The sequence below is a fragment of the Prunus persica genome, chromosome G3 (assembly GCF_000346465.2).
Source record: "Prunus persica cultivar Lovell chromosome G3, Prunus_persica_NCBIv2, whole genome shotgun sequence".
Lineage (NCBI taxonomy): Eukaryota > Viridiplantae > Streptophyta > Magnoliopsida > Rosales > Rosaceae > Prunus > Prunus persica.
Genome location: NC_034011.1, coordinates 21,951,126 through 21,965,359, shown reverse-complemented (window position 1 = coordinate 21,965,359; position 14,234 = coordinate 21,951,126). Strand labels below are relative to the sequence as shown.

General features: G+C 35.9%; 3 protein-coding genes across 5 annotated transcripts; 1 reads left to right on the top strand and 2 right to left on the bottom strand.

Moving 5' to 3' along the window:
- LOC18783127 (protein DETOXIFICATION 40) lies at window positions 951–4,687 on the bottom strand. The gene is made up of 7 exons (XM_007214969.2): window positions 4,282–4,687; window positions 3,533–4,164; window positions 2,256–2,312; window positions 1,934–2,172; window positions 1,724–1,842; window positions 1,546–1,632; window positions 951–1,436 (listed from the first exon to the last, which is right to left on the bottom strand). The coding sequence occupies exons 1-7, from the start codon at window positions 4,642–4,644 to the stop codon at window positions 1,377–1,379; spliced, it is 1,557 nt and encodes a 518-aa protein (XP_007215031.2). The 5' UTR covers window positions 4,645–4,687; the 3' UTR covers window positions 951–1,376.
- On the bottom strand, window positions 5,226–9,877 carry LOC18781848 (uncharacterized GPI-anchored protein At1g61900). Of its 3 annotated transcripts, none has more exons than XM_020561054.1 (8): window positions 9,634–9,877; window positions 8,995–9,144; window positions 8,019–8,618; window positions 7,572–7,817; window positions 7,432–7,443; window positions 6,764–6,907; window positions 6,628–6,672; window positions 5,226–5,754 (listed from the first exon to the last, which is right to left on the bottom strand). In XM_020561054.1, the coding sequence occupies exons 1-8, from the start codon at window positions 9,689–9,691 to the stop codon at window positions 5,645–5,647; spliced, it is 1,365 nt and encodes a 454-aa protein (XP_020416643.1). In that variant the 5' UTR covers window positions 9,692–9,877; the 3' UTR covers window positions 5,226–5,644. The 3 variants fall into 3 exon arrangements, with proteins under 3 accessions (XP_020416643.1, XP_007216480.2, XP_020416644.1); XM_007216418.2 differs by having other exon boundaries at window positions 5,734–6,094; window positions 9,634–9,871; XM_020561055.1 differs by lacking the exon at window positions 5,226–5,754 and adding an exon at window positions 6,101–6,325 and having other exon boundaries at window positions 9,634–9,875.
- On the top strand, window positions 13,620–14,042 carry LOC18783784. The gene has a single exon (XM_007215071.2). The coding sequence runs from the start codon at window positions 13,620–13,622 to the stop codon at window positions 14,040–14,042; it is 423 nt and encodes a 140-aa protein (XP_007215133.1).

The following is a 14,234-nucleotide window of genomic DNA, read 5'->3' as shown; positions in this document are numbered from 1 at the left end:
AGTTAGGTAATTCCAATTTTGGCTGTACGTTTATTTACTTGAGGATGTGTGGTCTGGTTTTGTCCGTCTTGGAAATTTCTTCAGCAGTAGCATTGCAAAATTCTTATGTGGTTCGTGGTTTCGGTCTCTTCAGATTTTTCGAAATTCTTCTTTTCTGTGTAGAAAAGCCATAGGAATTTTTTTTCCTTTAATTTTTTCAAAAAATATATTTTTTTTAATGATTTGACGGATTATTAGATGACATGTTGTTGATTTAGGCAGTAAGGAAAAATTAAGAATAAAATTTAATTCGAACCTTCAATTTGCTAAAAAAAAAATTAAATAAAAAAATTGATAATTAGGTAAAAATTTAGGGGCATTTTGGAAGTTTACCATATTCCACATTATGAAAATGAAGGGGAAAGATTGTGGGTCCAATTGCATTCTTAGTTGTTTCTTTTTCTGGTCATCCCTATATGCCATTGGAGTTCTCAGACTACTCTACACAGCTCATAGTGGACTATGAATATTCTCTAGCTTTAGGCTAGCAACATGTTTAGTGTTTTTATCTTTTAAAAACATTAGTTTTAAAGGTAAAGACAGGACCAACCACATCAGGAGGAAGATGTCAAATGAATGTTTTATTTTTCTTTTATTCTTCTCTTTTTTATTGTATGAGAAAAACATTCCACAAAAGAAACAACCAACCAACACTCGTTGCAATTTTATTTTTTTCCTTTTGAATAAACTAGAAAAGAAAGTTATATGAATATTATTGAAATTCATAATATGCACATCATAAATTTCTCATTCTTCTACTTTTGAATACAAACAATAGTCTAAACTAGATGGGAAGGAAAGTTTCTCACACACACACACACAACTAAAATGCCATAAAGATTTTAAACCTGAAACCTCTGGTTGTCCATTTTCCATTTGGCTAAACTCTGTTGGCAAATTTCTCATTCTTCTAATTGCATGAAAAAGGTATTATAATTAGGTCTATGAGGAAAAAAAAGAGGTTCAGTATTTATACATTATAGTTGCACCATCAATACGATACTAGTCTCTCTCTGACGTAAGCAATTCATACCGTAAGCAATTCATCTTTGGTTTGTGTTTCAGTTCTTCCAGTGTTTCTCTCTAGTAGTAAATAAAAGGTAGGCAGACTGGTTGATTTTATATACAAATATGCGAGAAAGATGCGTGGAAAGCTATGGGAAAGTGCAGTGATTGATGACCATGCATCGTTTCATGGAAGATAATAAACTAATTTAAAACTCTTGAGCAATACATGTTTTTAAGTGATTTCCAATCTGACCACACAAGAGGTCAACCCCAAATGAGTTACCAACACCACAAAAAAAATGCTCAAGTTGCTGTCCATAACTGCTTTCTTACTTGAGTGTCTCCTTCACCTCCCCCCACTTATTCAACCTTTTAGCTGCTTCTACCACCTGCAATTCAATTGAAATTTTCATTTCATTTATTAATAAAAATAATACTTAAATAACCTAAGATCCCTTATATTATCAATGACTCATGCAAGTTTAAATAGTAGCTTACCTCTTTCTTCCAATCGGTCCGATAGGTCACCCATATCAGAATGATTGTTTGCATCAAGGTGCCAGCCATCATCCCCAACCATATTCCCTGTAAAAATAATCAAGCGTTATTAGTTGATCACATAATGCGACTAGTGATGTTAAATACCAATATTATCGAGTTTTGAATCCAAGTATACCTTAGCACCACATTTGAAGTAAAATCCTAGAAGCGCACCAAATGGTACTCCAACCAAGTAATAACACCCCACATTCACATACGCAACAAAAGCTTGCCATCCACACCCAACAGCAACACCTAATATGATCATAATAATACAACACTAATTAGCCAAATTCACTCAACTAAAACAGTGATTTACAGTTAATTACAATTAACATATATTTACCAGACAATACTGGCTGGATGCCATTAAGGAGGAGGGTGAGGGCAAGAAATGGGCAGAGATCAGATACAGCAGCAGCCACAGCTTCACCCTCTGTGAAGGCATAGCTTATGGTATCCCGCCATATAAGAACAATTATTGCTGCCACAATTGAGATGAGGAAAGAGACTGTTGTCACCACCACCACAGAAAATGCTGTGGACTTGGGATTTCCAGCTCCAAGCTCATTGCTCACTCTCACACTGCTTGCAGCCAAACTATCAACAGTTAAAATAAAATTACTTGTAATTAATGTGACATGTTCATATGTGTATGTGAAACTGACCTTGCAGCTGCATTTAACCCAACTGAGATCATGAAGACCCAACCAGATATTGTTGTGCTGCAATCAAATTTAAGTTAATGAATTGAAAAGAAAAAGGAAAACTCAAACTGATATATATATATCAATGGCACAAAATAAAATCACACTGGTCTCGTCTCGTGCCTTCTGTACTTAATTAATTGCAGTTTTTTTTTCATTTTTTTTTTGTACGAAAGACAGGCAATGGGTCTCTGTGCAGATAATGAAATGTCCCTACAGACTGGTACACTTTGCAGACTACCTAAGAAATATCATTACTTTGACCCAACCAAGAAGAAACAGAAAATAAAATAATAATAATCATTATTGTGGCCAATTTGGTGGTTGGTTATGAGAAAAAAGGACATGAACATTATGAAGCCATCTCAGTACACACAGCCAGCCTTCATGTGATATTACTATTTGAACAATTTTAATTAAGACCAGTAAAGTTTTGGCTGGCAAAATGCAATTTTCTGCACCATACATTGCCAGATATATGGAAGAAAACAGACGAAAGGCACATAAGAGGAAACAGACGAAACAGATTTTTGGCTAAAATATGGAAAAGAATATAAATAGCACATATGGATAAGAGCCAAGTGGCTGTGGTGCCAATTTGTCTACAACTTCTAGCAATTATTTGGACAATAAGGCCACCTAAATCTACGTCAGCAAAGGAATAACAAGTCCTACAAGTCTCTTCTACTCCTCATTCCAAACTTCTCTTCAATTCAATTCCTCCTAACCCATCAATATCAAACTGCAGACCTTACCTCTTACCACATCATACAATAAACGTTCCATGCTGCAGAAATTTTAGATGAGATTCTTCATTATAGGTATGGATGTTCACAAACAGTTGCAACCAATCTTATCCAAATATGGCAAATAAAAAATAACTTTCTAACACGTGTGAATTGATATCAGACCACATGATTACACTGCCCAAATTCCTATTAGAGGCAAAGTCCCACTAATAATTATATATTGTTGGTAGGTATGGTCAAAATAACTAGATTTATTTGGTAACCAAACCACATGCATGTATGTACATACATACATAAATAGATACATAAATATATTAATTGGTATCCAGACATTTGGTTGTCCCACTATTCTCCTTTAATTGATTAGCAAAAAAACAAAATAATAGAAGCGCACTTCAATTGCAATTTGCGTACCAGATCTCATCCAAATATTAAAAAAATAAAAACAAAAATAAGAAAGAAGAAAGAAGAAAGAAAAAAATTGCTCACCAGATTGAGAGAGAGTCCAAAGCCAACTCAGGGTTTGGCAGCAACCCAGCAAGCAAAACAAGAATCTGAAAGTACCAAGTTTCAAGGCAAAGCATCACCGCAGAAGCCACAGATAATTTGAAAAACCCTAGCAACCCACTAAAGGCCTGCCAACTAAACCCACGCCATGTGTTCTTGCACCTCTCACTCTTGACAATGTACACAAACTGCGCCAACACAGTGATCCACCATGAAAGGCTGAGCACCAATGCAGCACCCAGCAAGCCAAGCCCCATCTTGTACACCACAACCCAGCTGAGCACAAGGTGCAAAACTAGGGTTGATGCAGAGATATAGGCGCTTGGGGCCACTATGCTTTGAGCTTGCAGAAACTTTTGGATCGGGAAGTTGACAGCAAAGGAAAAGATTTGAGGGATCAAGCCGTACACGTAGATTGCCGCCGCAGATGCAATGCTTGGAGATTGACCTAGAAGGATCAAGATTGGTCTGGAGAAGATGTAGACGATGGTGAGGAGCACACCACCCAAAGTTAAGAGTATGGTTGACCTTTGTAGATATATCCCTAGCATTTCATACTTGTGGGCACCATAGGCTTGCCCACAAAGTGTCTCCACCGCGCTCCCCATGCCTAACTGTTGGGAAATTAATTTAAAATGAGTAACATATACGTGCGTTAATGTAGAGTTACTAAATTTATATTACTAATTATGTTCACCAAATAATGTCAGTGTTGATAAAACATTACGTACTAAGAGTCCATAGGAGAAAATTAGGATGCCATTGTTGCCGAGGGAGGCAGCGGCCAGCTCAAGATTACCAAGGTGGCCTGCGAAAATTTGGGTGGACATGCTCATGACATAGTTGATCATGTAAACGATGACGGCCGGCGCAGCGAGGTAGAAAAGGAGCTTGGACTCAATCCATAGAGCCGGTTTGAGACGCTCCAAAAATGGCCTGTTTGTGTCAGAAAGCACTCTTTCAAGCTCGTTGCTTGAGTGGAGATCATGATGAAGATGAAGATCAGGAAGATCATCATGTTTTGTGGTTAGGGTGGGAGGTGGTGGATAGGATTGTAGCAGAGGCTGGTGGATGTCATTTGGCGAAGAAGCCATTTGTGTTTTGAAGTTTGGGGAATTTTGTGTGAGGGGATTTTGGGGTGGAGCAAATTAAGTAGGAGAGGGGGGAAGAGTTTAAATAGGAAGGAGGGTTATGGGGCGTGTGACAAATATGGAAAGATTTAAAATGGAAGAAGAGCTGCTCGTACTATTGTAGTATTCTATAATTTTCTCGAAGCAAAGGGAATAAAAATTGAAAAAATAAAAAGAGAGAGCCGCGTGGATGTTTCCCATTTTGTGTGAACCAACATTCAATTCATATGCATAACACTCTGAACCATCATTCATCAAAATTAATTGACAATGAATGAAGATGCCTAAGACAGTTTTATCGAGGTGTGATAAAACTGTAGACATTTCTTTGTAAAGAAAATGAGGTGTTAAAAACAAGCTTCCTTTTCTATTTGAATAATAGGAGACACATAAATCTCATTTATATGTAACAAGATTTCTGACCTCTATTTTCATGATCTTCATGTTGACGTTGAGTCCTTGGCAATGGCATTACATCTTAATTAATTAATTTTTGTGACAATTATTCATTTGGTCATTTGCACATTCTTTCACAACATTTGTCATGTCGGGGAAAACCACAGGACACAATGACCTGAACCATATATATGAGAAAACAACATTGAAGATCTGTAAGTCAACATGGTGTTGATATTTCCGGATAAATTGGTCCTTAAGCTAACTATGGAATGACATGTCTACTGGATGTAAGTAAGCATTTCATAGTGGTTGTCATATTCTATTGAATACTCAACGACGTACAAGAGACTATTTTTCTTTCCTTTTCCTATTTTTTGCTGACCTTTATTTACTTCGCAATTTGAAATTCCTCTAAGAACCTTATTCGCAGAAGAAGGATCGAGCTTGCTGGCCAGCCATCGCAGGACAATATTTTTACAATTATCAATCCTAGTTGAGTGTTCAGGCAATAGATTGACGGCTTCCGAATTCGGCACACCAATTGTGGCAATTGTTCAAGCAGCGTCTAATATGGCATTCTGGCAAACTTGGTCACAACACTCATTGACTGGATCAACTTTTCTGCAAGCGCCAAGTAGTTTTGAAGAATCACAGTGCTCTCAAACGTATCAACCTCTATAACAGGACAAGAAGCTCCAGTGAAGTTTTTTGGTACATTACATTATTGCATAAAATCACAGCTGTTACTATTCTTTTGTATGAAAACAACAACAGGACAAAAACCTCACAGAAAAATAGCTATATCATGAAACATAGAGAGACATGTTGGACTTGTAACTGTCAAGTCCTTTCCCAATATCAGATTTACAACGGGCTCATAAAAAGGTATGTAAAATCTGTTGTCACATGACTTAAAAAGAAAGAAAGAACCTCTGCTGCCAACTTCAAAGAAGCATCTTCAGAACCAGTAAGGAGGAAAAGAACGAAAGGAAAATCAAATCCTCATTGATAAGACCTGCAATGCATCAACAAGTACTGTGACTGGAGGACGTCTTGCAAGCAAGCTAAAGCTACTAAAAAGAAACAAAAACAAAAAACTTCCCCGTGTTTGAGAGGACAAGTTTGGTACCAAAAGATAAAAGCAACACAGAACTACGTGATTTCTTCTTTTTTTTTGGTCCAGAGGTCTTTCAACTTTTTGCATCATCGTTCCTTTTCATACCCTCAAAATGTTACTGTTAATCGCCTGTGTGACTTAGTTTCTCAGTCATGTATCATTATGAACTTTGTTCAATTGTATACATATGTTATCAATACCAAAAGCAGTTAGCATGATCGTCTTCAGTATGAAATGAACTAGGAAGTTAAACATGTTTCGCATCATTCGATTTTCCAAATAAATGCAGCCCAATAGAATTAAAGAAAGTAGAAATGTTGTTATCCATACAAGGGATCTAATTCAAGATTTGGAGGAAGATGTGTGTTCTATCTCACAAAAAGAGAAATTTGGGTCATTTGAACATGGCAAAGTAGAACAAAGTTGCTTACCACTTTGTGCAGATGTTGCTTTGGGTACTGCTGGAAGTTTGGTAGCTGTAATCCCATAAAAAATGCAAAATAAACCTTAAGGATTCTAGGAAACAAAATGCAATGGACAAAGTAAAGTTTAACAGGTCTAGCTTACTTTTCTTGCAAGATGATGGATGTTCAGAAGAGGAAGAGGGCCACGGAGCCGCAATGTTGTCATTAAGATCACAAATGAAGCTGATTCCCGAAGTTATATCATAAGTTGCATCTGAAGGCAAGCTTGGCAGAAGGCAGCCATACTCTAATCATATATGAATGGAATAGACAAAAATTTAGATCAAAGAACAGAGCGGAAAGAATAGAAAGAACAAAAGAAAAGGATTTCTTAAGGGAATCTATAAATGCAAAACTCTAAGAGTAATAATATTTTCAAGAAACAAATCTGTTGGTAGAGAATCGATTAGCAGATTCATTGAGGATTAAACACCCAAATCCTTGTTTTAATTAATAACAACAGAATAAAAATCCTTGTTGATAGTAGAAACTGAACATAGTTAGCCTGACCTGATATACATTCCCTTTTGTTAAGTTCTAAAGTTCTATGCAGAAAATTCATAAAGACATCATTTATCGTCATATGGTAGGAGAACAGGAGAACTAATTAGAGGAGATAGCAACTAATTTAATAATTAAAGCCTATCCAATAAATAAGGGAGAAAATTATGGTAAAACTGCAAATTATCAATCAACAGAATTGAAGTGAAGTGAAAATCATAGTAAAAGCAATTGAAAGTGCCTAATTGTCTGTTTAAGAATAAGCATTACCTTGTGATCCAACTGATGCAGCCAATGATTAAAATACACCATCACGGATAATAAATCAAAAAATAATAAACTAATCAGTACTCAATTTTCTGAAAAAAAGTATAGCAGTCACTTATTTAAACAGATATAACAACACTGACCTTGAAGAGAGAAGTCTTTGAGATTTATATGACAAAGATTATAAACATCGTCGGATACATTAGCTTTCTGCAACTTCACTCCAAGTGATGCTGCACAATTCAAGGCCTGCAAGTTTGTAATAAAACTCTGTTGTTGCAACTGAGAAACATAACTATCCATTGCTTTGCAGCATGCTGTCTGATTACTTATCCCATTGGCACATTCTTTCACAACATTTGTCATGTTGGGGAAAACCAGAGGACAAACTGAACCATATGAGAAAACAATGGAGATCTATAAGTCAACATCGGATTGATAAGTCCGGATAAATCGGTCCTTAACCTAACAATGGAATGACATGTCTACTGGATGTAAGTACGAATTTCATAGTGGTTGTCATATTCTTTCAAATACTCAACGAAGTACAAGAGACTTATTTTTCTTTCCTCTTCGTATTTTGTGCTGACCTTTATTTACTTTGCAATTTGAAAGTCCTCTAAGAACCTTATTCGCAGAAGAAGGATCAAGGTTACTGGCCAGCCATCGCAGGACAATATTCTTACAATCATCAATCCTAGTTGAGTGTGCAGGCAATAGATTGACCCCTTTCGAATTTGGCATACCAATCGCCGCAATTGTTCTAGCAGCATCTAATATGGCATTCTGGCAAACTTGGTCACAACACTCATTGACAAGATCAATTTTTCTGCAAGCGCAAAGTAGTTTTGAAGAATCCACAGTGCTCTCAAATGTATCAACCTCTATAACAGGACAAGAAGCTGCAGTGAGGGTTTCTGGTTCAATTGAGCATATCTTTTGAATATTATCGTTTGCTCCTTGACCCTCTAGGATCTTCTGAACATCTGAGAGGCAGTGCTTTGCATGGGTCACATTCAAAGCGAGCATCCTAGAGTATTTACTGGATTGCCCTATAAGAGTCGCTAAGGTGGCATCAAATTGAGGACAACAAACCACATCCGCCAACAAGGGTGCAAAGGAAGCCCAGCAGTCAGTTGCCGTTACGCTCATCATATTTCCAGCTGCTGAAAAATTTAATGTACAAAGTCCTGAAATATACAAAGACCAATCAATCTAGGTTCTGTTCTCCGCATTTTCCATGACATAAAGTGTCCAGTTGTTAAGCATTTCTATGAAAGGCTTTGAAAGCATGTTAAGTGGAACTTTATCCATTTATTTTCCTCCTCACCCCTGACGATAAATTTCCGCATGAAGTGAACTGTTAAAAGTGTGCAACCTATTAGGATTACTAGAAGATTTTACAATCAGAAATTGACCAATATCTCATGCTTTCAAGTTTCAACCTCTAATTGATGCATAAACTCCCCAGACTATCTTTTATGATAAGTTATCACAAGGTAATGCGCAACAAGTATTTGTGACACTAAAATGTAGTAATATGACATGCCCTGGTACCTCACATACCTGATAATTTCGGGATGCTGTAATTTGTGAATGCCGTCAATGGTGAAGGGGCTAGTAAAGGAAGAAAAGGCTGAGGGTTTACACTGGATGAGATATCAGGAGCTATTGCTTCCGTATTCCTAACTGAACCGCCACAGGACTCATATACACCTGCACATGGGGTAAACAGAACCAAAACCATACTAAGTAAACAAGACAGCCTTGTACTTGAGCAATCCTTCAAGTAAATGATATTTTCATGCCAAATTCTGAATCCAAATCTACAAGAAACCATGATATGAAAATGTACCCATCAACACCATAAACTTCATTCCCAACATACAGCTTATACACAATGACCCAACTAAAAATGTTCAGAATGTAAATGAAAGAACACAAACAAAAATGAAAAGGGAATGCCAATTGCTTGGTAGATAGAAGCAGTAAAATTTTCAAAATGGCAAGTACCAAATACCAATGCTGACAGAGAAGCAATAACAGGAAGTATGAAACTTTCAAAAATTTATATAAGTAATAATGCAACATTAAGCAATTAAACCAAAACCCAGCTGATAACTTCAATGAAATCACAAGAAAAAAAAAAAAGCAAGGCCAAGAGACAAAATGAAGAGAAGGACAAAGATAAACTAAAACACTTACAGAGAAGCAAAAGTAGAGTAAGTGGAAGGGTTAGACTGAAAGAAACCCTTTGTCTCATTTTTGCAATCGTTCAGTGCCTACGAAGTAGAATGTGCTCAAATGAACAATGTGAAATGGAAGGCAAACACTGTAAAATTTCAAGGTTTAACATCTGATAACAACATTCAGAGAATTTAGAGAGATGAAAGGCAATGTGAAGCTGCAGCCCCCTTCTCTCTCTCTCTCTCTCCGCTCCCCTTCTCCCGGCACGTGCGCAGTTCACACGTGTGATAGAGGGAAGCACGTGTTACCGTAGAAGTCAGAGATGATCACGTGCTGAAGACCCAAGCCTTTAGAGCGGACACGTGAGCGGTTGCTTGTGTATTTCAAGTTGTGTTGCGTTTTAGTGCGGCATGGCGGCTTTTGACCCGTCAGATGCCGGTCAGAAAAGAAGGAGAGAACCGTCGGATGCAAGCAATTTAGAGCATTTTCTTTTGATGTTGGCTTTATCAATAGTCACCCCAAACCAAAGTTCTTTACTAAAATGTGTTTAATTTAAGGATTAATTATAGCAATGGTCCCTAAATTATACCCGTAGTTTCATTTTGGTCATTCAACTCCATAAAAAGTTACAGAGGTCCTCCAATTACGTATGATGTTCTATTATTAGTCCCTTTCGTCAAGTCTGTCTATTTTTCCGTTAAATCCATGGGTAAACTTGAAAATTCATTCCAAATATTTATAAAAACGAAATAGGGTTAATGACCTAAATAGTCTCCCAACTATTGCTCCATTATCATTTTGGTCCACCAATTAAAATTTTCAATTCAAACGTCCTTAAACTTTTTATTTTGTACCAAGATGGTCCATCCATCAAAGTCTGTGTATTATTCCGTGAAATTGAGGGACAAAACTGTATTTTTAGGTGAGTATCCTCCTCTAAAAAGGTTATTGATCCTAATGGTCCCCCAACTATTGCTCCAGTATCATTTTAGTCCACCAACTAAAATTTTCATTTCAACCATCCTTCAACTTTTTTTTTTTTTTTGGGTATCAACGAAACTATTATAAAACTTAGAAAATTTTAAAAAATTGAATCTCACTAGCCACATGGCTTTTTTTTTTGTGAGACTAACCTAACAATTAATAATAAAAAATTCTCTATTGTTTAAATTAATTAAAATCACACATATATATATATATAAAATAACAAATTTTTTAAAAGAGCAAACAATAATTAAAAATTAAAGGAAACTATTATACCTAATTTTAAAATTGAAAAAATTGAATCTCACCACCAACATGGCTTTTTTTTTATGACATGGACTTAAAAAGTAATATTTTTTTTCTCTATTGTTTAAATTAATTTAAAATTTTTAAATAAGATAAATACAAAAATAAATAACAATAAAATTGATGGACTTTGACGGTAGGACCATCTTGATACCAAAAAAAAAAAGTGGAAGGACGGTTCAAATGAAAATTTTAGTTTGTGGACTAAAATCATACTGGAGCAATAGTTGAGGGACCATTTTAGTCATACCCTTCGATAGAGCTTCTCAAAAAGTCGCATATACCCTTCAAAACTCAGTCACGTTGTCATCGCGTGATCAGAAGTAACAGAATCTGTCACGGATGGACCATCTTGGTACAAAATAAAAAATTTAAGGACGTTTGAATTGAAAATTTTAGTTGGTGGACCAAAATGATAATGGAGTAATAGTTGGGGGACCATTTAGGTCATTAACCCAAATGAAATAACAAAAAATAAATAAATAAGAGTTATTTGTAGCAATGGTCCCTCAACTATACTCGAAGTTACATTTTGGTCACTCAACTCCAAAAATAGTTACAGAAAAATCACTCAATTAGGTGTTGTGTTGCACAATTAGTCCTTACTGTCAAGTCTCTCTAACGGTAGGGACTAATGTGCAACACAACACCTAATTGAGTGACCTCTGTAACTATTTTTGGAGTTGAATGACCAAAATATAACTCCAAGTATAGTTTAAGGAGCATTGCTACAAATAATTCTTAATTTAAAGTAAGCTATTTTGACCAAAATAAATAAAGTAAAAGTAGCCCTTAATAAATCAATAACCCAACTTTTTTTTAATTTTTCTGTTTTTATAAATCAATATTTTATAAACTACTCTAATGTACGCGAAAAAAAAATTAAACTCGAATGCATGGAAGCAGGTAAATACACGGCATTGGCCAAACCTATCTTTCCTCTTTCCAATTTTCTATATTTCCTTATTTTTCGGTGGTAGAATATTGGGATAAAATGTGAAGTAGAAGCGTCACATAGTCAAAGAGAGCCATAAAACAAGTCCATCTTTAAAATGGGTTTTTGATGCCTTTGTGAAAGGTGGTTGTCTCCCATTATTATTGACAAAATACGAATACAATTTGAACACAAAGACCCGACGCCATGTGAAAGGATGCTTCTAAAGACTAAAGCCACTCTGCTTTTAACGCGTAAGAGCCCTCCCTCCTCCTCTATCTATTATTTTAAGTTTAAATTTCAACGACCCTGAAATCATGGCATATACGTAATGCAAATGCACATGATATGCAGTGAACCCCACCTCTCCCATGCAAAGCATCTCACGATCACATGCAGCCAACCCCACCCCCACCACCCTTTGCTAGCTAAGCTATTAAGTTACGTCCGCATCTAACTTGAGTAAAGTTGTCTCGTCATATTTATAAATTATTACATAAATATTCCATGTTAAAAGTGTGAATTTGAATTATACACATTCAGAAAATAACCAACCAACCCGACTATTGACATGTCATTAAGTTGATTAATGGTCTAGATTCACAGTCTCTCGATGGAACATTTTTCGAACATATGTTATTAATTGTTTGCCTTTTGACTTGTATTGTATTTTCCCTGCTGGTTTAAGCAACCATCAAGTCTGTTCTCTGTGCGTCATCATTATAACAGCTATAAGCAAAAGAAAAAGCCAGTTCATCATCAATTCCTATTATAAAAACTAGTGTTGGACACTTTAATTCGTTAGATGTACTTGGTGTACATGGATGGAGAGGGTTGTTATATTATTATTAATATATATGCTTAATTTTGTAATCAAAGGTAGTTAAAAAGTTGGTGGAAGCAAAATTTGCAGGTGAAGATGTATACCTATCAAGCATTTATGTTGGTCTCTCTTCCAATTAATTTGCATGTGTACATCTTACGTGTCCGAATTCGATACGATCGGTTCATACGATGGATTATGATCATAATCATAATCAGATCAAATCATCATCATCGAAGTAGTTAGCTAGATAATAGGATTAGGAATAAAACAACAATGATCTGAGCTGGAATATACACCAACTTAATTTTGTTGCATACTTTAATTTCTGATGGATGCTCTCTTGGAGGTATGCATATTTGCATAGAATCCAACAAATATGCATACCCATTACCATTAACAAGAAATTTTTAATTAAAACAGCATCTGGTGTCATCTACAGTGGCTTTGCCTAATGTTTAGCAGTGATTAGAGGAACTTAATTTAAGTTTAAGCTATGATAAGTTATATCTTGGACTGATATTGGAAGGAATCTTAATCTAATAGAAGTACCAAAGCAGATACTTATGGCTTTTGATATAAACGCATTAATTAATTACTACTGTGGTTCTGGTTGACTAATATTTAAAAATTAAATTAAATTAAATTAAATAAAGCCTAACAAACTGTTACGTTAACATAACATAAAATCACATAAAACAGAGAGACACTGGTAATATGAGAATGCTTAATTTATTTGGTCTCAAGCAATGATTAAATTGTTAAGCCCTCTTTGTCCTTTGAAATACCCGGCGCAACAAACGCTGCTTCATGTGCTTTCTCTGCCCCCAAACTCTCTCTATATATAATATAGTTATGCTTCACTTTGTAAACCATCTCTCTCTCTCTCTCTCTCTCTCATATACTCTCTCTGTCAAGAACTTTTCTTGTTTTTTCTTTCTTTCTGATATCTCATAAATGGGGAATTGCTTGAGAAGAAGTAATAACAAGGTTTCAGCACAAGATCATGAGAAGCATGAAGAAGCAAAAACCCCAGAAGCCAAAAAAACAGCACCAATGCCATTGCCATCCAATTTGAAGCTAAAGAGGAAGTCTGTGAGGTTTGATTTGCAAGAAGATGAAGATAGCGGTGGAGGAAATGTTGTTTCCGGTGAATCCACTAAAAATGGGGTGGTGAGAATTAGACTGGTGGTGACTCAGGAGGAGTTGAAACAACTTCTGGATTACAAGAAAGATTCAAACCACTCATCTTTGGAGCAATTGTTGAGTGCAGTGAGGAACAGAGGAACAAAGGTTTCTGAGATTGGAACAAGCAATGATGAAAGCACAGGCAGTGGCTGGAGCCCAACTTTAGAGAGCATTCCAGAGGACCAAGATTGATAATTTTATAATTCTCTCTTCCTCTTCTCTCTCTAGCTCTTTTTCATTAATTGTAGAAGTAGAAAGTTGTTGATTATATTTGGCATCAAAAACCATGTCATGATCAAATATTGTTGAGTTAATATTAACGTAAGTATATATGTGATGTTGGGAACTTTTTTTTTGGGTCGATTTTTGATGTTTGGAACTTTT

Bases quoted from the DNA above. Each gene is read 5' to 3' on its own strand.
- LOC18783127 (XM_007214969.2), bottom strand. From the start codon at position 4,644: ATGGCTTCTTCGCCAAATGACATCCACCAGCCTCTGCTACAATCCTAT. The intron at 4,165-4,281 runs GTACGTAATGTT...ATTTCCCAACAG, and splicing joins TTTTCTCCTATGGACTCTTA to TTAGGCATGGGGAGCGCGGT. The intron at 1,633-1,723 runs GTATACTTGGAT...TTATTTTTACAG, and splicing joins ACTTCAAATGTGGTGCTAAG to GGAATATGGTTGGGGATGAT.
- LOC18781848 (XM_020561054.1), bottom strand. From the start codon at position 9,691: ATGAGACAAAGGGTTTCTTTCAGTCTAACCCTTCCACTTACTCTACTT. The intron at 9,145-9,633 runs GTAAGTGTTTTA...CCCCATGTGCAG, and splicing joins TACTCTACTTTTGCTTCTCT to GTGTATATGAGTCCTGTGGC. The intron at 5,755-6,627 runs GTAAGCAACTTT...GTCCTGTTATAG, and splicing joins AGCAACATCTGCACAAAGTG to AGGTTGATACGTTTGAGAGC.
- LOC18783784 (XM_007215071.2), top strand. From the start codon at position 13,620: ATGGGGAATTGCTTGAGAAGAAGTAATAACAAGGTTTCAGCACAAGAT.